This window comes from Sciurus carolinensis, chromosome 13 (assembly GCF_902686445.1).
Source record: "Sciurus carolinensis chromosome 13, mSciCar1.2, whole genome shotgun sequence".
NCBI lineage: Eukaryota > Metazoa > Chordata > Mammalia > Rodentia > Sciuridae > Sciurus > Sciurus carolinensis.
This window is the reverse complement of record NC_062225.1, coordinates 74,441,203-74,467,940: the sequence shown is the minus strand read 5'-3', so window position 1 is coordinate 74,467,940 and position 26,738 is coordinate 74,441,203. Positions and strand designations below refer to the sequence as shown.

At 34.4% G+C, this 26,738-nt stretch overlaps 1 protein-coding gene across 1 annotated transcript in view; it reads right to left on the bottom strand.

The window, feature by feature from the left end:
- Asxl2 (ASXL transcriptional regulator 2) overlaps positions 1 to 26,738 on the bottom strand; it is a 137,193-nt gene that overhangs the window by 12,269 nt on the left and 98,186 nt on the right. The window contains 5 exon segments of the mRNA XM_047522996.1: positions 3,976 to 4,139; positions 9,990 to 10,056; positions 10,058 to 10,134; positions 10,923 to 11,049; positions 15,146 to 15,261. Coding sequence (XP_047378952.1) covers positions 3,976 to 4,139; positions 9,990 to 10,056; positions 10,058 to 10,134; positions 10,923 to 11,049; positions 15,146 to 15,261 — 551 coding nt within the window.

The window sequence follows — 26,738 nt, the reverse complement described above, 5'->3', positions numbered from 1 at the left end:
GGAAAAAAAAGTTGAACCCTAAATTCAGATAATAAAAACAAATAAACAAACAAAAACTAGATGGATTAAAATTCTGAAGAAAATTTGAAAAATGATCTAGGTACCCTAGGAATTGAGAAACTCTTCATAACTCACTTTACTTTCCAAACCTATTTGGCCCATTGCATTTTTCCCCTGGCTCTAAAGCAGAAATTGAAAACGTTTTTATAAAGGGCAAACCTGCAAATGCATTAGGCTTTATAGGATATATGGTTTCTGGTACAACTACTCAACTCTCCCTAAGACATAAGTGATAACAAGTAAACTAACAGGAGTGGCTGTAGGCCAATGAGACAACTGAGAACTGGGTTAAGGGGCAATAGACTTTTTCCTATAATATGTCATCCAACCTCCATTTGAATATTCCAGTGATGAGCAAATTACTCCATGGTCAGTTAATCTACTCCACAGGTTAATTCTCTAACTTTTTAAGTTGTTATTTTAACACCAAATTTGCTTTCAGAAGGAAGTTTTTATCTTCCATATGGTAAACATTCAAATATAAAAGAACATATAATTCAACTCTCTGATGTAAATACTTTTCTAAAGTTCTTTGCTGAATATTCCATACACTAAAGTATGGTTTCCAATTTGTAATCCTAATACCAGAATTCTTTATAAACACTTCAAATTTCATCTTAAAGTGAAGTAGTTAATTTCACTTAATTACAACTGTATACTCTATACATGAGGATAACACTGCTCAGATTACTGTGTGCTCCCACCATAACAAAAAATTTAAAAAGACTGGCCAAATAACCTAATTAAGATTACCTTCTGTGGGAAATTTAACTAGAAACCTCTAAGATTCCTTTTACTAAAATTATACATGGCAACCTCCATCTGAGGGCCGTTAGTCAGACAGAACTCAGGTACTAGAATCAGAATTCCCAAAACAGGCCATCAGTTAAGGTCCTGAACTATTATTATTCCTGGTCTAATAACCCTGCATTTGAAACAAATGAGGAAAAACTCCCTAAGAGGTTTTTTAAAAACACTGCTGGGTGGGGCACAGTGGTGCACACCTGTAATCCCAGTGACTTGGGAGGCTAAGGTATGAGGATTTAAAAGTTCAAGGTCAACCAGGGCAATTCAGTTAGTCTAGGTCTCAAAATAAAAAATTAAAGGAAGTCAGACTTGGTGGCACACACCTATGATCCCAGCAACTAGAGAAGCCAAGGCTGGAGGATTCTAAGTTTGAGGCAAAACTCAAGCAACACAGTGAGGTCTGGTCTCAAAATACAAAATAAAAAGGGCTTGGGGGTATACAGTTCAAAGGGAAAGTACCCGTAGTTAAATCCCCAGTGCCACAAAAACAGATTATAAAATGAAACAAAATAAAACAAAAATAAGAAGGGCTGGGGTGGGGCTGGGGTTGTAGCTCAGTGGCAGAGCACTTGCCTAGCATGTGTAAGGCACTGAGTTTGATCCTCAGCAGGACCACATAAAAATAAATATTCTCTCCATCTTCAACTACAATAACAATGACAACAACAACAACAACAAAAGAAGGATTGGGGACACAGCTCAGTGTTAGAGCTCACCTGGTTCAAATCCTAGTACTCCTCCTCTCAAATCGTTACTTTAAGAGGAGTTATGGGAGAGAAAGCAGTACCTTAGAAATATATGGTGTATGATACTTGGAAAGTGGTAAATTAATTGAAGGAAGTTCATATGATGAAATAATATGCAGCCATTTGTAAGAAGGTAAAACTAGGCCAAATGGCTTGAAGAGACTACAATGGTGTAGTCTGTGGTGAGAAAAATAAGATGCAGAGCAGTGTATATCTTGTCACTACTGCTGGAAGAATACCCGATTTATTTGAATTCTCTAGATAATTAAATTTGACCTGTCTTGACACATGCTAATTCATAGCACTAAAAAATTGGTATGTTATCTAGAAGAATCCAGAATTAGGAAAGTTTTAGTTTTGACTTTATATTAGCTGTAATGATTTGTGTAGCTTTCTTACACTCTGTTAATCTCTTTCTAAAAACTAGGGAATATAACTGTTATGATTTGGATATGAGGTGTCCCTCAAAAGCTCATGTGTGAGACAATGCAAGGTTTGGAAAGAATTGGGTTACAGCCTTAACCCAATCCATGAATTAATCCCTTGTGGGATTAAGTGAGTGATAACTGCAGGCAGGTGGGGTGTGGCTGGAGGAAGTGGTTCACTAGCTATTTTGTGTTTGAAGAGTGGAGTCTCTGCTTCCTGATAATGATGTGAGTTGCTTCCCTCCGCCACTCTGCCAACCATCATGTTCAGCCTCACCTCAAGCCCTGAGGAGACAACCATCTATGGACTAAGACCTCTGGAACCATGAGCCCTTAAATAAACTCTCCCTCCTCTACAATTGTTCTGGTCAGATCCTTTAGTCACAGTGGCCATGTAGCTAACACAATAATTACCTAGTCCTTTACTGTAAACTAAAGGAAACAACTTCCTCTCATCTTGTTTTCATGATGATTTAAAGGAGGAGGAGGAAAACTATCTTACTTAGAAGACAGTTGGAGTTTTGAAGTAGTAAAAAATTTTTAAAACTCTCTTAAGTGAATAAAATTTAGAAAATCAAATGGTGCCAGGAGGGGTAGCACACGCCTGTAGCCCCAGCAATCTGGGAGGCCAAGGCAAGAGGATCATAAGTTCAAGGCCAGCTTCATTAACTTAGCTAGACCCTGTTAAAAAAACAAAACAAAACAAAACAAAAAATTAGCATGGGGATGTGCTCAGTGGTCAAGTGTCCCTGGGTTCAATTCCTGATACTTAAGGAAAAAAAAAAAAGAGAGAGAGAGAGAGAGAGAGAGAGAGAGAGAGAGAGAGAGAGAGAAAGTAAAAGAAAAAGAAAAAAAAAAAAAAAAATCAAAATGGTTCCCCACAGGGCACGAAACAAAAGATCAGAATAGGATGAAAGCAGAAGTCTCAGACCTTTATCTTATACCTGGATTAAGCTAAATCTCGTTGGTCCCTGCCTTAATTCCTTACAATTAAAACCTTTGAAATCTCCTTTTGCACTTTTTTTTCAAAGTATAACTTACACTGGAGTTTTAATTCTTCATTATGAAAGCAATAAATGTTTCTTTTAAAATAATTTAATAAAACAATGAAAATAATGAACATTCCTAACTCCACCACTATTATTCCATGTCCTTTCAGATATCTGTAATTTATCTGAATTCATGATTTTGGCCTATTGTTGACAGTTCCCACTGCACTGAGGTACTGACCTACATCCTACTGATACTGGGCCAAGATAAGTCTTTCTCCTGAACTGGATTCTGTGGATGCCAACATCTTAGTAGGAAAACTACTCAAATTTATTCTATAATTTGATATTCTAGTAATAGAGTTCTTACCCCATAATAAGCCTCATAAGGTCCTTCTATTAAGGCATATAAATAAAAATATTCTTGCAAGAACATGATGCAGGCCTGTAATTCCAGGGACTCAGAAGGCTGAGGCAGGAGGATCAAAATTTCAAGGCCAGCATAGGCAACTGAGTGAGAACCTGTCTCAAAACAAATAAAAAGGGCTGGGGATGTAGCTCAGTGATAGAGTGTTCCTGGGTTTAAATGCCAGTACACATGTATGTATGTGTGTGTATACATGCAGTGTGTGTATATATGGACATACACAGTACACACACACACATCTATATATACATACATAAGTGTGTGTGTGTGTGTGTGTGTGTGTGTGTGTATGTGAATGTATGTGTATTTTATTTACTACAAAGAATACCACCTTTGAAAAAATATTTCTGCAGTACTGGGGATTGGATCCAGGACCTCAAGCATGTTAGGTAAGTGCTCTACCACTTAATACCACTTCTTTACAGGTACAGTAAAAAGACATTTTAAAAACCTTAAGCTCAAAAGGTGGTGAAAGAAATCCTGTAAGGGTTATAAAGTTGCTTATGTTTGAAAGGACGCACCTGTCGATCCACCTCTGGAAGTAGTAAAAGCAGTCGCTGTTGGCAATCTCCAGGAAGGACTGAAAAGGTGTGTTTATTGATGAGTGCTCGCAGATTTGTGTTAACTAGAATGGAGTCCGGTGTCTCAACGTCAATATCAGCACATTTAGTCCTTTTCATTTGCCCTAAAAAAAAAAAAAAAAAAAAAAAAAAAAAAAGAGAACGGAAAAATATCATTTGGATCACCCTTAGTCCTACCTAAAATACAGCTTCCTGAACGGTGCAAAAAACTACAATTAAATATCACACAGTGAAGAAAGTAAAACTTAGTAAAGATATTTCTTGTAAGGCTAACAAAGCAAAATCTATTTGTTTATAGAAGATATAGGAATATAATTTATCTTCTCTGCAAAAGAAAATTATCTCTTCCTCTTTAGAAAAAAAAAAAAACCTTTTCCCCCCATAAGCTGAGGAAGTTTATGAGATATGATAAATGATAGTAGAGTCTATTTTGACATATTTATATAAACATGGAGTATATCTTATTCTAATTAGGATCCCAGTCTTGTAGTTGTGCATACTGTGAAGATTCACTTTGGAGTATTTGTGTATGTACACAGGAAAGTTATGTCAGAATCATTCCACTGTGTTTACTATTCCTGTCCACTCCCCTTCCCTTCATCCCCCTTTATCTAATTTGTTGAACTTCTATTTTGCTCCTCCCTTGTTGTGTGTTAGCATCCACATATCAGAGAGAACAACCAACCTTTGGTTTTTTGGGACTGGTTAATTTCACTTAGCATAATAGTCTCCAGATCCATCCATTTAATGGTAAAAGTCAAAGTCATTCTTTTTTTATGGCTGAGTAATATGTCAAATTATACTCTATTGTCATGTGTAGCTAAAGAGAACAGAAAAAAAAAACTTGCTAAAAATAAAAAGAAAATGAGACATATAAAGAATGCCTTAAAAAATAGAAAGTTGGACTGGGGCTTTACCTAGCCTTGTCCTGGGTTCAATTCTCAGTACTGACACCCTTTTCCTCTTTCCATGAGAATTATTCTTCACTGATTAAACTTGCATAGTTAAAAATGTGAAAACTTAGCAGATATGTAAAATATCTGTTTGCAAGCAAAAGCTTACAGTCTTTCAAAAAATGGACAGTATACAAAGGACTAATGTGTAAATGAAAAATATATGTAAACAAAAGACTAAGTTGGAAAAAACATTTATAAACCATGATAAAAGTTTACTATTCTTAATGTAAAAAAACAAATACCACCAAGAGAAAAAATGGGTAAATTAACAGCAATTAGTTCCTAGTCCCCTGAATAAAAGCAGATGCTAAAATGACAATATTTAAAGAAACACAAGTTAAACAAATGAACAAAAAATATTTTTTAATATATTCAAATGGCAAATACTGCCATACAGTGATGGGAATATGCAGGGAAAAAGTAAACAAAAACATTTTCAAATACTACTGGTGGAGCTAAAATCTGTAATATTATATTGCAGGACAAAATTTAATAGTATCTAACAAATTTTTAAAGTATATGGGACTCTGGGAACCAGAATTCTAAAATTTAGAATAACGTGAACAAAGTCATGCTATTCTTGATGTGGTACTCTATGGTTTCTGACTGAAGCATAAGAAAAGTTACTTTACAGTAGAGGAGAGGTTTTCCCTCAAATTAGGCCCATACGATTCCTACAAATTAAAATCCAAAAGCTGGGCAAGGTGGCAAATGCCTGTAATCCCAGGGGACCAGAAGGCTGAGACAGGAGGATCACCAGTTCAAGGCTAGCCTCAGCAAATTACCTAAGCCCTCAGCAACTTAGTGAGATATGTCTCAAGATAAAAAATAAAAAGGGCTGGGGATGTAGCTCAGTGGTAAAGCACCAATGAGTTAAATCCCCAGTATAAAATAAATAAATAAATAAATCCAGCACTATATCACAAAAATTACACAACAAATCAGAATTTATATAACTATGACAAAAGTCATTAGAAATCAGAAATAACAATTTAGATCTAAAAGTACTGAAGTTATCGGATATGTAGAATACAGAACAGCTATGCATAAAATGTTTAAATAAATAAAGAATGTAATTACAAAGACAAGCATAACAAGAATGAAGAGACTTTTAAAAAGTGAGACCTTTAGAAATATACAATACAAATAAAACAAGCTGGGGATGTAGCTCAGTGGTAGAGTGTTTGCAGGTTCAATCCCCATTATGACAAAAAGACAAGGAGGATCTGGGGTTATAGATCAGTGGTAGAGTGCTTGCTAGTACGTGCAAGGCCCTGGTTTGATTCACATCACCAGAAGAGTAAGAGGAAGGTAAAGATTTCATAAAGATCATCAACAAAATGGCAGTAAACTTCTTCCCAACAAAGGAATTAAGAACAGAGTAGATAATATCTATAAAATGCAGAAAGGAAAGAACTAGGAACCTTGGGATTATAGGTGTGTACCGCCATGCCCAGTTCAGACTTCCTTTTAAAAAAGCTGTATGTATCACATTCCAAAGTTTGTACTGTGATTTAACTTATCCCTACTGATGATCATGTCAATGATTACTAGTATCCATTTGTAAAAACAATGTTGCAGGGCTGGAAATGTAGCTCAGTGGTAGAGCACTTGCCTAGCATGTTAAACACCTGGGTTCAATCCCCAGCCACCAACAAAACAAAACAATACAGTACCTGTATAGACTAGAAAGCATCAGCCTACCTTTCCTTTTCCACACTGCAGCTCATGGAATTGGAGGGTCAGCAATTGTGGAGTAATTTTTACTATTTTTTCATTTATTCTATCTCCACATCTGAATCAGACTGTAGCTAAAATCTGAATTTTGTGACTGAGAAGCAGTTGTAAATTATTTCCTAGTACTAATCAAACTGTACCGAGAAAACACTTTTATGTGCCTGAGTAGCAGGCTAGTTCTCATCTTAAATTTTGGTAAAGTCAACCTTATTTTGTTTCAGTTTAAGTTGCCTTTATTTATTCTATTACACTTGAAATCTAAGTTGTGTTTCCTCTGAATCTGGGATGTAAAAACATACTATCAACTTTACTGACATTAAAATAAACTTTACCAATGTTAGCTTAAAAATATTTCATCTAACTTTTATCAATGTTAGCTTAAAAATATTTCATCTAATTTTTATCATTTTACATAAAATATATAAGTTTTTCCATGAATTTTGAAAATATTCATTGCGGTTATGTTGTAAAAGTTCTTACAATACTCACTTCCACAAAAGAAAAACATTGATTTACTTCTCAGTCATTAGATCTAACTTAAACTACACCTATGCTTTCTAAGTTTATGGTTAATTTTTCCTAGTTTTCCATGAAAGAAATTTTCTCAATTTTGTACCTCCACATTTCTACTGCAATTGAATGAATAAAACTTTGTTTGGCTTGTCATCATATTCTTAAGGCTCAAAACCTGTATTTGATATATTAGCATAATTCCTGTAAGTTTTGTTTGACAAATGAATACTTTTAGCAGAACTGATTATCAAATGTTACACTCAGATAGTGATATATAATGGGGGTGGGGGAAGAGTGAGAGAAGAATGGAGAAATGAGAGGGAGTGGGGTATGAAAATAGTGGAATGAGACAGACATCATTACCCTATGTACATGTATGATTACACGAATGCTATCAATCTATATTGAGCACAACCATAGAAATGAAATGATGTACCCCATTTGTGTACAATGAATCAAAATGCAGTCTGTAAAAAAATAAAAAAGTTACACTCATTTTATATATGGGAAATACTGCCTATAAGAGAAAGTACCAATTAACAATACAACTAGAATCAAGACCCCCACTCTTTTTAACATTTGTCTGGAAATAGTATTAATTCTATTCTTACACTTAATAGTTTGAATGGATCTGGAATATGTAAATGAACATAGAATAAATTTCCCTCAGAATGTGTAGCGGCGCTGCACTGTTTTTTGCCCTTTTTTGGTGCTGGGAAGAGAACCCAGGGCCTTATGAGAGCTTATGAGCATGTGCTCTCTACCACCTACACTACTTTTTATCTCCCATGTAGCTACTGAAATGCCTGTAAACCCAATTCTTTTTTAATCCTATGACTTACGACCAATTTAATGATATGTCATGCATGTCTTTCCATGAAAAGATATATGATATTTAAAAATCATTTTTAAGGGGCTGGGGTTGTGGCTCAGTGGTAGAGCACGTGCCTAGCACATGTGAGGCACTGAGCTCATTTCTCAGTACTACATAAAAAAATAAAGATACTGTGTCCATCTACAATTAAAAATATTTTAAAAAATCATTTTTAAATTGACACAAATAGGACATCAAAACTTATTTCATCTAACTAGCCCTAACTTTCTACCTGTTGACTTCTGGTAACCTCCACTCTACTCTCAACTTCTATCAGATGAGCTTTTTAAAGATTCCACATGAATGAGATCATGCAGCATTGTCTTTTTGTGCCTGTCTTATTTTCATTGAAAAGAATGGCTTCCAGTTTCTTCCATGATGTTACAAATGACAATTTCATCCTTTTATGTCTGATATTCCATTGTGTATATAAATACCACATTTTCATTAACCATTCATCAGTTGATAGACACTTAGGTTGATTCTATTTCTTGGTTATTGTAAATAGTACTATAATAAACGTGCAATCTTGATTTTTGAATCTTTTAATGAAAAGCATTTTTGTCTTTCTGGAATTGTCTGATTTTCCTTGATGTTTTCAAATTTCAGAATAATGTATCTTGGTATACTTTTTTGTTTTGTTTTTATTTTTGGTACTAGGGATTGAATCCAGGGACTCTTTATCACTGAACTATATCCCCAGTCTTTTTATATTTTGAGACAGGATCTCACTAAGTTGTTTAAGGTCTCACTAAATTGCTGAGGCTGGTCTCAAACTTGCAATCCTCCTGCGTCAGTCTCTTGAGTCACTGGGATTGTAGGCGTGAGCCCTGCACCCAGTTCTTTTATGTTTCTTTACATCTAATTTCGACTTTCAATCTGGAGTCCTGTGATTTTCAATTCTAAGATGTTCTCATATGTTCTTTCTTCACATTTGGTTCCCTTTCAATTTCTGTTCTTCTTAATAGTTTTACTATTTAGAACAATGGACAACCTGGATTGGTGTTTCAATTTTCTTACCTTTTCTCTATCTCTGATTCACCAACTAGGAAAATCACTTCTTAGTATTCGTATTTAACTTGATCTCTCAAATTTCAGTACAATGCCTCAACATCTGTCCTCAGCTATGTGTAGTGTCCCTAAAATGTAGTGTCTTGGATTCAATTTCACCTCAAAATAAATTTCCTGTCTTCTGCTGAGGTGAAGCATCAAACTGGTTCTTTTAAACCCTTCACCTCAACTTTCTCTTCTATAATACATCATCTCTTCAGTTCTTGTATTTTCATACTCTTATGTTAGTAGGAGTTCCAAGAAAGTGAGAAAAAATGTTCAGTTTGTTTTATTTAATTATAAGTCCTTCTATTTTCCTATCTACAGAAATAACATGTAAGTAATTCAGGACAAAGCAACTTACTGGTAGAAAGAAAGAACCACGAAATGACTGATGACAGATTTTTCTCTGAAATAAAGTTTGATAAGGGGAGGACAGGAAGAATGTGAAGATATTTAAGAGCACAAAGGTGAACGTGGTATTAAAAAAAAAAAACCACAGGAAAAAGACATACTACATTAATTCTGTCCTCATTTCTTTTCATTTCTTAGAAGTAATTATGTCAGATTGGGGATGTAGCTCAGTGGTGGAACACATATAGCATGTGCAAGGCCCTGGGTTTGATTCCCAGCACCAGAAAAAAAAAAAAAAAAAAAAAAAAAAACAACCAAAAGAGTCATTGTATCAGCAAAAAAAATAAATTATGTCTAATCTTTGCTGTATAACCCAAATCATGTACTAAATGTAAGTCAAATGGCTGATGAATTTTGAATCTATAACTGACAAATCATGGCAATGAAAATGAAAATCTTTATAAACTTACTTGTGTGGAGTCTGTCAGACCTCTGGAAAGACTTCTTTCCCAAGCTTAGTAAGGGACTTTCCATTTTAAACCGAGGAAGAAAAGCTGGAGTTTGAGTTCTGGGGGCTGCCTGACTGTCCATCAGACTGCTTTCCTTCCCATATTGCTAGGGAAAACAATAAGAAAGAGTAGTGGCACTGAAATTACAGACAGAAATCAATCAATCATTCAATGTGAACTAATGAAGTTATATATGAGAAAATTCTGGCCCTGGCTAATGTGTTCTGAGTCTGAGAACTGAAGTAAAAATAATAAAATAAAATTCCTTCCTTCCTCCCAGCACACTTCTTACTTTTGGTGATAAATCTCCTTTCTTTAAAAAAAAAAAAAAAAAAAAAAAAAAGGCAAAGTTCTGCAAGACTCAGAATTTTTTGGCAATTTCACAGAATCAGCTTATGGCATCAAACTGACTTATGTAAGATAATACAGTCTTTAGGCCAGTCCAGTTTAGATTACAAACAAAGTAAGCACAAAATCCAAAAGCCTGTTAACACATCCAACAGAAACTGAAAGGTATTATGTATTAAAACCTCTTACTTTTAAAGAGGAGAGAACTGGTAAAGAGCTTACTTTGACCCTACTAGAAACAGAAGATTTATAATGTTACTGATTTTATGCTTCCAAATATTATTGGGTTAGACAGTGGAAATTCATCATTGATTTCTTTCTTACATCATGCTAATCTCATTTATAAACTTTTAAATAACTACACAATAGTTTACAGAAAAACTCCATTTATTTTAAAACAATTTATATTGAAAATTTGGCAGCACAGGATTGTATAAATAAATATACAATTCAAAAATAAATGATGCAGTACATAAATTTCTAACACCAACATGAAAATACGGGAATAAGAAACTTCCATTGAAAAAAAATGCCCAAACTACCTACCAGGTTTGGCAGTAGCAGGATCACTGGCTGCTTTGACAGATTTGAGAGAAAGATGTTGGTTGGAGGAGAGGGACATGCTTGGCCTGCATTGCTGCTGCTGCTTCTTTTGCTGTTGCTGCTTTAAAGCCTACAAAGAAAAAACTGACTATAATAAATAAATTACTTTTTAGTAATAAAAAGTAAATGATTTCTTTTTAAGTTTTAAGAAGCACACAACTCATCATTCCATTTCTTTGAAATCTATCAGAGCAAATAAAAACCTAAATTAGACAAATTAAATGAGGTGTCAATGATCCTTAGAGTTGGGAATTTTGCCAGTATTATTCCTTTATATATAAATGTGAGGAACAGTCAATTAATATCTTTTAGAACTTAAAAATTCCCAATAAGTCAAGGATCAAGGATTCAGGAATCTTATAATAAAAGAATGGTATTTTTTTATTATTTCTATAAACAATTCTAAGCCCCGTACCAAGAATAGCCCTATTTGCATCAACACTATGTAGAAATGCAAATATTCAGCTTACTTACATGCTTCAGAGGTACTACATTTGGCAAAAAGGTTGTAAATAACTACTTGAGTTATCTTGTGTAAGAATAATGAGACTTGTCCCTATTTACCAAATTTCAGCAATTTACAATAATGCAGTAAACAGAAGGGAAGGAAAACTAGAAAGTAATAGTTTTAAGAATAGTGTGGCTCCTTCTGGCTACTTGAGATTATTTTTATTTCTCTGAGGTTTTTAATTTATAGAATATACCTAGTAATACTATTTAGAATGAACAAAACCCAGGAAATTTCCAATTACTATTATTATTATTTTTTTTTTTTTTTGTGGTGCTGGGGATTGAACCCAGGGCTTTAGGCAAGCACTCTACTGACTGAGCTATCTCCCCGGACCCTCCGATTTTTAATCAGGAAAATATGAGACAACTTTTTTATTCAAGGTTAAGAGTGTTTGTGTGTGTGTGTGTGTGTGTGTGTGTGTGTGTGAGAGAGAGAGAGAGAGAGAGAGAGAGAGAATAAAAAAGCAATTTCCAGGTTTTCCTGAAAATGACTTTGTGTTATGGTTTGAATCTGGAATGTCCCCCAAAAATCTCATGTTTCGAAAGCAGGATCTCAATGCAGCAAGGTTCAGAGATAGGGGTTTCAGGCAATGATTAAGGCTCTAACCTCATCAGTGAAGGATTAATCCACTGATAGCTGACTGGACTAATGGGTGGTAACTGTAAGCAGGTGGGGATATGGCTGGAAGAAGTAGGTCACTGGTCGTGTGGCCTTAGACGATACCAGTCTCTAGCAGCTTCCTTCTTCTCTCCTTTCCAGTCACCATGAGCTAGGCACTTTTCCTCTGCCATGCCTTTTCTGCCTTGGAGTCAGCTGACAATGGACTAAGACCTCTGAAACCATGAGCTAAAATAAATCTTTCTCCTCTAAGATGCTCTTATCAGGATTTTGGTCACAGCCACAAAAAGCTGACCAATACACTTTGTTGAAAAGTTGCCCTTTTCAAGCTTTAACCTTCAGGAACACGATGCAATGTAGAGTTAACTATAACTTCCACGATACTACAAGCACACTGGCAACAATTGATCTCCTTGCTCTAAGCTGACAGTGGAAAAGGAGAGTTGGATATCTGGCTTAGATTCACCTACATTTGTAATGAGTGAGACAGAAGCACAATGTGTAAAACAGTGACCAATGATTATGGCTTATTCTATTTTTCTTTGCAATTAGACCATAAGATATCCACAGGCCTTCCAAGTGGCGGAAAGTACCCTTGTCACAGTACCCACTGTCATTCTAGGTTAATGCAAAACTCACCCAACCTCTTTCTGCTGTGATTGTGTAAATTCACAAACATTACGAAAGCAGAATAATTTATAACCCTTTAATTAAGAATTATGCACAGTTCTTATTCTACCTTAGTAGTTTACAAACTCTGTTTCTAATTCTATTTTAAAACATTTGTGGTAAATAAAAACTAATAGTAATTATGAGTACTATGAAAAACACACACTGGAGACAAAGACTTTAGTTTACATACTACACTGATATTCCCCAAAGAAAACACAATATTTAATTCTTAAGATTATAAAAGTATACCACAGTAGCATATATGTCATTAATTAGTAAGGATTTTTTTCAAATGCTTGCCTTTTCCCTTTGAAAAAAGAAGCATCTTAAATTTCTTATAATCTTCCAAAAATTTATAAAAACACAAATGCCACAAATGCCACAGGACACCCATGCAGGCAGTTATCAATTTCATCAAATTTATGGGTAGCTTTTCACAAAAGTACTTTTGACTTAAGTATTTTAAAACTTATATAACTTTAAAATTTTCTGTTAATTTTGATTATATACATGATACACAAATATATTTTTAATATTTCATTCAAGCTAAATTGTTTTTTGACCAGTACTCTCGTCTTTGGTGCACAAAGGTAACCAGAGTCATTGATTTGTTTTTCCCTACTGAACTTTTTTTCATATTTACATATATATATGTGTGCACATATATATTTATGGTTCTATTAAAAACATAGTATTGTTTTGTGGCTGTGTGTATATTTTTATAATTTGTGCCTTACATATTATAGTAAAACTTAATTTTAATGATTCAGTATTATATAGTCATGGTGACTTTTCCCTATGTAAAGTATGCACAACTTCAGCACAAAATAAACTTCTAATCTTATATAATTGTCTATTTTATTGATATATGATTGTTCATTACAGAATTTTCTAATATATGTAAATTAGGAAATTTTATTTTATACATGTATAAAATAAATATTTTATAAGACTATTTCCAAGTTTGTTATTATAAACTTACATGTAAATATTTTTCTATGTATATGTATTTTTCCAATGTAAGTTTCAAAATATTCAACTGCTTAATCCTGGGGCATGTGCATTTAAAATTTAACAGATATTGTGAAATTCCTCTCCAAAGTGGCTATAGTAAAATATTCCACGAGCAAATCAGTAAACATTTTCCTGCACACTTGTCAATGCTTGAGATAATTAAGCCCTTAATTTGTACCAGAATTTGAAGACATAAGTAACCTGTCATTTTAACGTTTGCTTAAATTACTACTGAGTTTGTATTTATTGAGGATTTGCATTTCAAAAAAATCCAAAGCTAGTTCTTCAAAAAGTCCAATAAGACACTGACACGTAGTACTGAGAAAAAAGAAGATACAGTATAAATGAATACCTCTGAGAACAAAAAGGAGACATAAAAGAACACTGCACAACTTTATACCAGTATCTGAAAAAATTAGATGAAATGAATCATTTTCTAAGGTTCCAAAACTGGCTCAAAAAACCCCAAGAAAATCAAAAGACTGATAAGAAGATGTAACACTGTAATACTAGGAAAATGATTTTTAGTATGACTTAATAAAGTTAGGAACCTAAGATCATTTCTAAACTTTTGTTTCAAAATCTAAAAAAAGACAGCTATACAAGTTATTTTATGATGCTAGAGCAATCATGATTTCAAAATTGCTCCAGGATAATATAAGAATATTATAAAATCTAAACTAAAATATTAACAATAAAATTTGGTAACATATTGAAAACATGTAATGACCATATAGAGTATTTCACAGTTACATATAGCATAATATTAGAAAATGTAGCTGTGCAATTCAGATTAAAAGAGAAAAATCTACCTAGTTATCTAAATAAATTCCAAAGAAAATATACCTGAAAGATTCAACACCTATTCATGATTAGCACCCCACCACACTCCTCCCCCCACAAACTTATTAGCAAACTAGGAACAAGTTAGGAACTTCAAAACTGTGATAAAGAGTCATCTACTAGGCTGGGGTGAGAGCTCAGTGGTAGAGTGTTTGCCAAGCATGTGTGAGGCACTGGGTTTGATTCTCAGCACCACATATAAATTAAAATAAAGGTCCATTGACAACTAAAAATATTAATAATAATAATAATAATAATAATAATAATAATAATAAATAAATTTTAAAAAAAGTTATCTACCAAAAATCTACAATGAGTATTCTACACAGAAGTACAAATAATTAGGATACTGCATAAAATTTTCCTTTTAAAAAAGTCTAATGTAAAAAAAAAAAAAAAAAAAAAAGGCCTAATGTAAAAGTTTTCATGGAACTTCCAATGACTGCCAGAGTCATGCAATGTTATCGTGTGAGATTATCCTTCTGATACACAGAGTAGCAAAGCTTACCTGCTTTAGAGCCTTCTTGCTGTGCTTCTGTGATGGAGAAATAACTTTACCTGCTGGAATGGTGGGTGATGGGCAGCCTGAATGTGGGGAGGATGGCTGTGACAGTCTAGACGATACTGAGGGAAAAAGTGACAATGAAAAATTTTGTTATCAGCATTGATATCCAGCACCATTCCTTCCCCAGATCATTTGCTGCTACCTGTGTTAAGAACTGTGACCAAACACTTTTGGAAAGGATCTTCTTTTTGGAGTTCTTTCTATAGCAGCCTCCCTTTTCAGTTTATTTCCTCAGAAAGCTCTAGTGAAGGATGATAGGATGGGGAAGGGATGGGTGTTAGTATGTATTAATTTTCATTCTTTAAATTTCCAATAGAACTGAAGCAGCAGGAGGTAAGAGTATAAATCACAGCTCATCAAATTAGATAGAAGGTAGAAAAGATCCTAGGATGCTCTGTATAGTACCTATACTCTTAAGTAATCCTTAAGATGAATTATGACAACATGATACAGAAGAAAGTCTTGAGCTGACAGTTTAAAACAAATGCAATAAGGCCATTCCACCTCAAAAACTCTATCACAGTTTTAATCCTTGCATTCCTTCACCTCTTCAATCAACAGTAGTTTTAAGATTATCAATGTGAGATGCCATTTGAAGACTTCTCTAATGGATGCAACATGGGTTTGTATAGGATGTAACCACTTTCTACTTCCTCACGAGCTGTTCTATGGAGCCGGTCAAAGCCTGGCCAAACCCGAGTCATAAATGAAGGAAGGTTCTTCCTTTAAGAGTCTATTCTCTTATAAAAAAAATACTACATAAATCTATATTTATTTTCTTTAAAATGTGGCAGGATGTTAGTTCTCTTTATGTTAGGGAAGAACACAGAAATAGCTGATTTAGACTTGTTAAAGACAAAGAAGGAAAAAAAAGAGAGAAAATTATAAACATATTGCTTAGGGATGACTCCTAAAAGTCATGTTTACTAATATCTTCTTTTCAGATAGACATTGTTGGCAAATTGGCATCCTGTATTGCCCATATGCTTTAAGATATCATATATGTATTGGTAGGAAACCAACATGAAAATGGAGAAGTACAGTTTATTAGAATATGTAAGTTTTGGAATACAGTATTTCAATTTACTTAAATTTCTCAAGAAATACACAGTAACAGTTGACAACATTAAGAAAAAATATTTTAAATGATTTTTTAGTTGTCAGTGGAACTTCATTTAATAAATTTATTTATATGTGGTGCTAAGAATCGAACCCAGTGCCTCACACATGCTAGCCAAGGGCTCTACCACTGAGCCACAAACCCAGCCCCAACAATAAGAAAATTTAGCATTAGTTTTGTATCCCAACTTTTACGAAAAGGTTTATATATGGCAAAGAGCTGACGTACAATAAAGCTGATATTTTAAAAAAATGATTCAATGCAATTTATCATCCAAAATAAAACTGGATAACTTTGGAAACAGCTGAGCAGCAAAAAGAAATCATATCCTCAGTGTACTCTGATGTTGCCCAATTTTTGAAAAACAACTGGGATATAATTTACATATTATGTATTTTACTTGCTTAAGGTATAAAATTCAATGGCTTTTAGTATAGTCATCACCACCATCAGTTTTCATCATTGTCCACACCTGCCCCCTCAAATGGCATAACTGCTAGCTGTCATTCTTCTTTCCCTCCTCTTATGTCCCCAGGTCTAGGCACTTATTTATCCACCTTCTGTCTGTATGGCTTTGCCCATTCTGCATGTTTCATATAATGGAATCATAAAATATGGGCTTCTTGTGACTGGATTTTACATAAAGCATGTTTTGACTACTCATCTATATTATAACATACGTGAACACTTCAGTCCTTTTTGTTGTGTAATACTCTATCATACACATATGCTACATTTAAAAAATAATCAGCCGATGAACATTTGAATTGTTTCTACCTTTTGGCTATTATGAATGATGTTACATTCATAAGTAGGGTTGGTTGGTTGATTTTTCTTGTAGTACCTTGTATTGAACCCAGTATTCTGAGTGTGCTAGACTAGCGCTCTATCCACTACAAGACTGAGCTACATCCCCAGCCTGTTTTAACTTCATTTTGAGACAGGGTCTTGCTAAATTGCTCAGGCTGGGCTAGTATTTACAATTCTGTTGTCTCAGCCTCCTGGATAGCTAACATTATAAGGGTGTACCACCATGCCTGCCAGTGTGCAAGTTTTCAAGTGTACTTTTTCTGTTTTCAATTCTCTTCACTTTATTTCTAGGAGTGGAAATGTTGGGTCTTATTGCAATTCTGTTTTCCAAAATGGCTGCTCTTATTTTATAATTCCAGTGGCATAGTATAAGGGTTCCACTTTTTCTACATCCTTGCCAACACTTGTTCTTATCTTTTTGATTTGAATGTTTTTAAAGGAACACAATGAAAATACAAGTTAAAACCGTGATTATTCAATGAATTTTTCACTTTGTCATGTCTCACAGAAATCTTAGAATATATATTCCTCACCTTCCCCAAATATTGCTTTCATTATAAACAGAAAACCAACCAAAGAACCAACCAAAATAATGACAATAGAAAATAAAATAAATCTACTTGGTAGCCTGGAAATGAAACAATAAAGATACCTGTAATTATCAGGATAAACTGACTTGAATGTTCCTCCTTAAGGTAAAACTCTTCCTAACAAATGAAACCACAAGCTTATCACTAAGTCTACTGAAATAAATAATGGGAATTGTAAGACTCATCAGTAAGAACTACTCCCAGAGTTGATTTAATGCCAAGTATTGGTCTCCACTTCTATGAAACTTTAACACTGTTTTAACTTTTTAAATATTAAGGGTTCAGAATTACAAACAGCAAACACCAGTTAGGCATGTATTGAAAAACTTCTCTCTCCCGATTCCTTTTCGAGGCTAAAAAAAAAAGTCTTCAAGGATACGATTTTATTAAGAATAGCAACCAAGTACTTCTATGTGCCTAAAACTGTCCTGGGTGGATTTTAACAGGATTTCATTGAACTCACATAACTACTCTCTAAGGTAGACACAAATTCTCTTTCTATTCCAAACCCTCTAAATCTACTTTCAGAGATAACCAAATCATCTGATTTGCTATCATCCTTACATTTTTCTATACAAATACAGAATCAAGTTCTGAATCTTATTTTCAGAATAATGAATAAGTACCTGCAGTGGGCTGATAATGGTGGCCACCAAAAAGATATGTCCACATCCAATTCCCAGAGCCTGTGAATGTTACTTTATTTGGGGAAAGGGTCTTGGCAGATGCAATTAAGTATCTTGAGATGAGAAGATCAACCTGGATTATCCAAGTGGGTCCTAAATCCAACAACAAAGTGTCTCTATAAGAGATACATAGAGAAGACAGACACAGAGAAGAAGGCCATGTGAAGATAGAGCCAAGGATTGAAATAATGTGATTGCAAGGCAAGTTAGCAACCACCAGATGCTAGAAAAAGTAAGGAACGGATTCTCCTCAAAAGCTTCCGTAGGGAGAACAGCCCCAATGACATCTTGCTTTCAGACACTGGGTCTCCAGAACTGAGCAAATTTCTGTTGTTTAAACCACGCAATTTATGGTAATTTGCAGTCTCAGGAAACTAATACAAGTACCTAAAACTAATGAGTTTATTTTTTTAAGTATTTCATTTTTAACTGAGACATATTTATATCAAAATCAAAAGCAATTACTAAAATTTGGCACTGAAAACATCCAAAGTTGTTAACTATCTTTGAGACATGGTCCGGCAGCACTTGCTGCTTTCCGACACAAAAAGGAAAGTCCTCGGCAAACCTGGATCAGCTACATTTGTGCCATAGAACACTAGTATTACTTAATTAGAAATGGTATTGAAAGCTAGGTATGGTGGTCCATGCCTGTAATCCCAGTGACCCAGGAGGCTGAGGCAGGAGGATTCCATGTTTGAGGTCAGGAAGGGCAACTTAAGACTCTGTTTCAAAATAAAAAGCTAAAAAGGGCTGGGAATGTAGCTCCATGGCAGACTACCAGAACTTAAAAAAAAAAAAAAAAAAGGCAGGGAATAGAGGGAAGAAAATTTAAAAAATGGTATTGAAAAACCACACTCTGCACATTAGATGTGTTCACTGTCAATGAGTTACCAGTGGTTCTAGAACTTATCAGTGATTGGAACAGAAAAACAAGCCTTGTTTTAGAAAGAGAATACTAAACTCATGCTTAGATACTAAATTTCAAAGTAAGAATACAGTGTTGCCATTTAACTTTTCTGATTTTATATTTCTTTTCCTCCTGATAATTCTAGTTCTTGGTAATACTATATTGTTTCTATTATAGATGTGGTTTCAAAGGAACCATACCAATATAATTACCAAAAATAAGACTAATAAATGCAGTTTAAGGTTTTTGTCTGATCTCCCACACTAGATCTCCCTCCTATCCATAGTCACCTACGTATGTCATTATATAAAAGATTCATTTTAATTTCCTTTATTTCTCATTTCTAGAAAGTACATTTAAAATGTTAATTATGTAAAGCTATAAAACACTTGGCTTTCATGTAAGTCTAGATCCCTTTCCCTGACTATACTTCTTTCCCTATAGAAAATCATTTTTATTAGTTTTATTTATCTTTCCATTATTAATTTGCATTTTTGCTTTTTTCCTTCGGTGAAAATACTATATATAGCTACACAAATTTAAAAAAAATTTTTTTTTAGTTGTAGATGGACACAATTCCTTGATTTTATTTTATTCATTTTATGTGGTGCTGGGGACCGAACCCAGTGACTCACACATGGGAGGCAAACGCTCTACCACTGACTCACGATTTTTTTTATTAGAGTATTAGTTATACATAGTAGAGGGGTTCATTTTGACAAAATCACAATACATGGACTGTGATTTATTCCATTTCAGTCCCTGTTGCCTCCCACATTTCCTTCCCCAATTCTCCTTCCTCTATACCACTGATATTCCTTTTGCTCATTTATTTATTTTTGATTGGTGCTTTCTACATATACATAAAAATGGGATTCCCTGGTTACATTGATATTTTAATTCACTTATTTAAAAAAAGAGATCAAATATTATTAACTTCTCAGAATTCCATAATTTCTCCCACCAGACTTTGCTGATAGGTATTTGGGTTCCTTTTGTTCTTCTGTTATTATTGCAATGTCTTACCCGTGGTTTCTAAGGTATAGTAACTAGAACATCATCACTCACCAATATCTATTAGAAGTGCAAGTTATTGGCTCAAGTTTGGATCTACTGAACCAGAAATCCCAAAGGAGGGTCCTAGGAATCTGCACCATAATTCTCCAACTGATTTTGATGTACACTCCAGTTTGAGAAGCACTGGTCTTAATCTATGCTACTTTGTACTTCTGATGCTATTTTTTAAAAACATTTTTAGTTGTAGGCGGACACAATAAATTTATTTATTTATTTTTATGTGGTGCTGAGGATCAAACCCAGTGCCTCACACATGCTAGGCAAGGGCTCTATTACTGAGCCATACCCCCAGCCCCTCTGATGCCATTTTTGAGATTCATTCTTAGAATTGGGTTTGCCAGTCAAAAGATAAACGCATAGGTGTCCAAAAGTAATACTGAAAAAAGTTTCGCTACTGTCAGGTTTTTTTTTTTTTTTTTTTTTTTAATATTTTGTTTAAATAATACCTTTACTTTACTTTTATGTGGTACTGAGGATCGAACCCAGGTCTCAGGCATGCCAGGCAAGCACTCTACCACTGAGCCACAACTCCAGCCTCTGTCAGGTTTTAAAAGAAATTCACCTGTGTTTTCTTTTAGTGTTTGGTTTTATGTTTTATTCCACACCTTCAGTACAGGGAACTGAACCCAGAGGCATTCTATTACTGAGCTACATCCCCAGTCCTATTTTGTATTTTATTTAGAGCAGGGTCTCACTGAATTGCTTAGTGACTCACTTTTGCTGAGGCCGGTTTTGAACTCATGATCCTCCTGTCTCAGCCTCCCGAGCTGCTCAAATTACAGGCATCTTCCTACTTTTGGAGACAGGATCTCACTAAACTGTTGAGACTGGCTCAACCTTGGGATCCTCCTGCTTCAGCTTTCTGAGTCACTGTGATTACAGTTGTGCAACACCATACCCAACTTCTTTTGTTTTTAGTTGGTGCTACTGAAGGGTGAATATAAAAATGTCTTAATATTAGCATGTTCCTACATTTTGCCTTACATCTCCAGTTGTTTCTGCTTTATGCAACTTGTTTAGTTACATAAATCTATCTTCTATATTATCATTATGAACTGATGCTTTTGATTCTTTTAACACTTTTTGTCCTGAATTATTCACTGAATACTCTGAAACTACTGTTTTGTTCATATTTACTTTTGCCTACTGTATCTTTTTTGTTTTTTGTTTTTGGTACTTAGGATCAAACTCAGGGACACTCAACCACTGAGCCACATTCCCAGTCCTAGTTTGCATTTTATTTAGAGACAGGGTCTCACTGAGTTACTCAGCACCTCGCCTTTGCTGAGGCTGACTTTGAACTCGAAATCCTCGTCTCAGCCTCTGGAGCTGCTGGGATTACAGGCATGCACCACCATGCCCCGCTTTGCCTACTTTATCTTTACCCTTCTTTTATTTGTTTTTGGGTGGTACTGGAGATCAAACTCAGCACTCCAATGAGTTACATCTCCAACTCTTTATATCCAGTTGATCCCTGTACTAAAGTGTTTAGAATAACAGGGCATCTTACTCTCAATCCACCAACTCCAAAGATTCAGGAAAAATCTATTTACTCTATTTTAAACTATTTGGTAATTATTTCCTGACTGCTTTGTAACTTAAAAAAAAAAACATTAAAAATATAGTCCCTCTATTTAGTAACCTCCCCACTGAAGCTGCATTCAGGGGAACGAAGGAAGGAAGGAAAGGAAGGAGGGAGGGAAGGAGGAAGGAAGGGAAAAGCAACATGGTGCAAGTTTTGAATATTCTTCCATTTTCTTATGTATAAAGAGAGTAACTACGATAACAAAAGAAAAAGACCACGGACAGTATCTTCAATGAAATGAGGTAACAAGGTACTCCTTACAAAACCCCAGAATGAAAACAGGTTGCACCAAACCCCTGTATGCATAAACCTTTTTATCCTTCAGCTTTGACTGCAGGTCTTACTTAAGATAATTGAAATCAATTCTAATCATAAAAAAGATTATAGCAGCTGAGATGATGAATTAGAAAATGTTTTCAAAAAGATTTCACTGTAATACTTATTTGTATAATAAGGAATATACTTTACTTCCTTTATTAGTTTCCTAGAGCTACGTTAAAAAAGTACCATAAACTAGAGCTCAAAACAAAAATTTATTCTCTCACAGTTCTGGAGACTGCAAGTTCAAAACCAAAGTAGAAGGGCTGGTTTCTTCTAAGACTAGGTGGGAAAAGTCATTCCATCCTTCTCTACTATCTTCTGATGGTAATCCTTGGTGTTCCTTGGCTCAGAGACACATCAATCCAATCTGTCTTCATCTTCACATGGGGTTCTCCTTGTGTCTCCATGTCTTTACATGGCCATCTTATATCACCAGACTTGTGGATTAATGGTCCACCCTACTCCAGTTTGGCTTTATCTTAATGAATTAGCTCTACAACAACTTGTGTTTCCAAATGAAGTCACTTTCTAAGTTTCTAGGGCTTAGGACTTCAACAATCTCTTTGAGGGTATAACTTGAATCCTAACACTCACCTTTCTTTTATTTAACCTATTTTCCAGAGCTATATAGACGGTATAAACTTAAGACTTTGCTGTTCATCGATTACAAACCACTACAGCACTACTCGAGCTTTCTACCAGGTTCAGAAATTATGGCATGTACTCTAATTTATTCAAAATCGTATTCTCATCTACGCGTATAAAGCAGACTTATGATCTGTATATTTTACCATACTCATGTCAAGCTTTAATTAATATTAAAAATATCCCCACCACAAAGGAATTCTAGTTCAGTTGGTTTTTACCAGTGAATTCTCCCAAACTTTTTAAGGGGGAGGGATCTTAAAAAATTCCTTCAGAGAACAAAACCCAACAAATTTACCAACCTGTTTTATATCATATTTTGACAAGAAAATTATGAGAAAAAAATGTTAGCAAATATTTCTCATCAATAAAACAAAAATATCAGATGCAATGGGCTGAGACTGTAACTCATTGGTAGAGTGCTTGCCTAGCATGTGTGAGGCACCGGGTTTGATTCTCAGCACCACATACAAGTAAAAAAAATAAAGGTATTGTGTCCATCTACAACTAAAAACATTAAAAAAAAAAAAAATCAAATGCAAAATATTAGCAAGAGAGTCTATGGATATGTAGGATTAATAATATGTCATGACCAAGCTGGCTTATCTTAGGACCACAAAGTTAGTTGGTACATTTAATATCAACATAAATTACTATATTAACAGAATAAAAGAAAAAAATACTATCTCTAGAGATGAAGGAAAATTATAAAATTCAAATTTGCTCATTATAAAAATCTCTTCATAAACTACCAAAGGAAGGGAAATAACATCATATAATAAAGAATGCCTACAGACAACCCACTACAGAGTCAACATCACTCTTAAAATGCATAATATTAAAAGTTTTATCTTAAAGATAATGAAAAAGATGATTGATATTACCATTTCTACTTCACTCTAACAAAAACCCTAGCTAATACAACATGGCAGGAAGGGAGGGAAGCAAGGAAAGAAAGAAAAAGAAAACTGTCATTATTCACAAATCATATGTCTGTGTAAGTAGAAAACCCTAAGAATAAAAATATATATGGAAGCCATCAGCATTTTAAAATTTAGCAGTGTTGTACTTACAATGGCCCTGAGTGGTGTTCTATATGTACTTGCTGAGTATGCCAAGAATACAAGTCCTTATACACTTTATCTACGTCATCTCTCAGGGTTATAGTTATCTTTTTTTTTTTTTTTTTTTTTGGTACTAGGGATCAGACCTAGAGGTGTTTTACCACTGAGTTACATCCCCAGCCCATTTTATTTTTTATTTTGAGACAGGGTCATGCTAAGTTGTTGAGGCTGGCCTTAAACTTACGACCCTCCTGGTTCAGCCTCCCAAGTCACTGGGGGTACCACTGTGCCTGGCTATAGACAACAGTCTTAATGAGACAGTCTTCCCAGGCAAAGTGTACTCGCTTTTGCTTAATATAAAAGTAGTGAATCACTCAAGCTCAATGTGTCTTAGCTGAGATGTAAAGCCCACTGCATGAATAACATGTATATGGACCTTCATCTTATCAACCCTGTGAGACCTGGGGTAAAGGGGAAACTGATACAAAATGTATGCTGGCACTGACAGTGCTTGCTATGCTATAAGAAAGTCCTTTTCCTCTGATCTAGAAGTCTTGTGTCTTCTCTCAATGTCAAAGAACAAATAACATTCATGAACTCTATGTGTTAGCTTACAAACAGACTTAAATCCTAGAACTTATTATCAGTTCACAGTACTGATAATATATGAAAGTTAATTATATTTCTATGTATCAGCAACAAATAATAAAATTTAAGAAAAAAAATAAAGCCACTCATAATAGAATGGAAAATGTCAAGCAACAAACTGAATAAAAAGTGTGTAGGGAAAAAATAGTATGTACGATCTCTACACAGAAAAAAAAATAGCATTGATGGAAGAAATTAAAATGCAAAAAATGGAGAGATGTATGATAAGCCACATACGTGGATTGAAAGGCTCAATAAAGTAAACATGTCATTCAAACCCGAATTTGCCTTTAGGCTTAAAAAAAATCCTAACTAAAATCCTAGCTGATCAGAGAGGGAGCACAAGGAAACATGGACCAAAACACTCTGGAAATCAACTTCAAAATGTATGGTTCATTGACTTGTGACATAGGGATACTGCAATGAAGTGGAGGAAAGAATAGTCTTTTTAAAAAAAAAATGGTGCTGAGGCTAGGTACACCTGTAATCTCAGCAGTTTGGGAGGCTGAGGCAGGAGGATTGCGGGTTCAAAGACAGGTTCAGCAAAAAAATAAGCGAAGAGCTAAACAACTCAGTGAGACCCTGGCTCTAAATAAAATACAAAATAGGCCTAAGGATGTGGCTCAGTGGTTGAGTGGATGCTCCTCAGTTCAATACCCAGTACCCCCCACCAAAAATGGTGCTGAGTAAGTGTGATAATCATATGGGGGAAACAAAATAATGATTTTTGTCTCACACAATACAGAGAAATTCCAGAAGGTTTGTAGATCTAAATGTAGAAGATAAAAAGAATAAAGCTTTCATTAAACTATGTACATATACATGAATATACACACAGAGGAAGCAATCTTCATGTTCCTATAATAGGCAATTTTCTTAAGAAAAGGACATACTGAGAGGTACGTTAAAATAAAGCAAATATAGCCATCGAAACCTAACTTTAAGAGAGTTAACGGAAATAACATATTTCGCACAGTAGTTATTTCCAACAAATATAGCCAACAAAGCAATATATGAAAAACTATGAGTTAAGAAAAACATAATCCATAGAAAAATACAGCAAGAGTGGACTAGCCATTGCACAAAAGATATACAATTAATGAAAATGAGTCCAATTCCAATGGTCAACACAGAAAGCCAACTTACAGTCATATGAGATACTATTACAACTTACTGAAGCTTAAAATTAGGAAGACTAACAATATCAAACATTGCTGATTGTGTGAAATAATTGGAATTTTCATGTATTGCTGATGGTATAATTGCTTTGGAAAACTGCTTGGCCATCAATAGAATATTTAATTCCACTCTGGGGTATATACTGAACAGAAATGAGCATAAAAAATGTAATAGAAAAAAAAAGAAATAACCATTGATAAATAAATTTAATAAAAAGAAATAAACATTGATAAATGTTTATCAATGGAGGAATGAGTAAATAAATAAATAAACGAGTATTGAGGATATTTATATAATGCAATACTATACAAATTTAAGAATCTGATATAGTGCTACACACAAGAACATGGGTAAATCTTATGAACATTATTAAAAGCAAAAAGTACATACATGTGATTTGATTTATATAGGTTAAAACACTGTCTCTGGATTCTATGTGTTCCAGACAATACTCATTTGGGGCTATGGATATGACCAGAAGGGAAGGGGAGTTCCTGGGGCATGATCCTGCTCCTTGACCTGGGTACTGGTTCAAGGTGGTATTTCATTTGTGAAAGTTTAACAAGTAGTATACTTATGACATGTGCACTTTAATGAATACGTATTATGATCCAATAAAGATCTTAAAATAGGCAAAATCAATCTACTTTGACATAAGTGAAGATAGTATTTACATTTTTAACTTAAATTTATTTATAATGAATTTATTGGGGGTACTATATATATACATATATATACATATACAAACACACACACACACACACACACACATATATATATATATATATATATATATATATATATAGAGAGAGAGAGAGAGAGAGAGAGAGAGAGAGAGAGAGACAATCAATTGGGATGCAGGATCACACAGTAGTCCCATTTTTAATTTTTGAGGAACCTA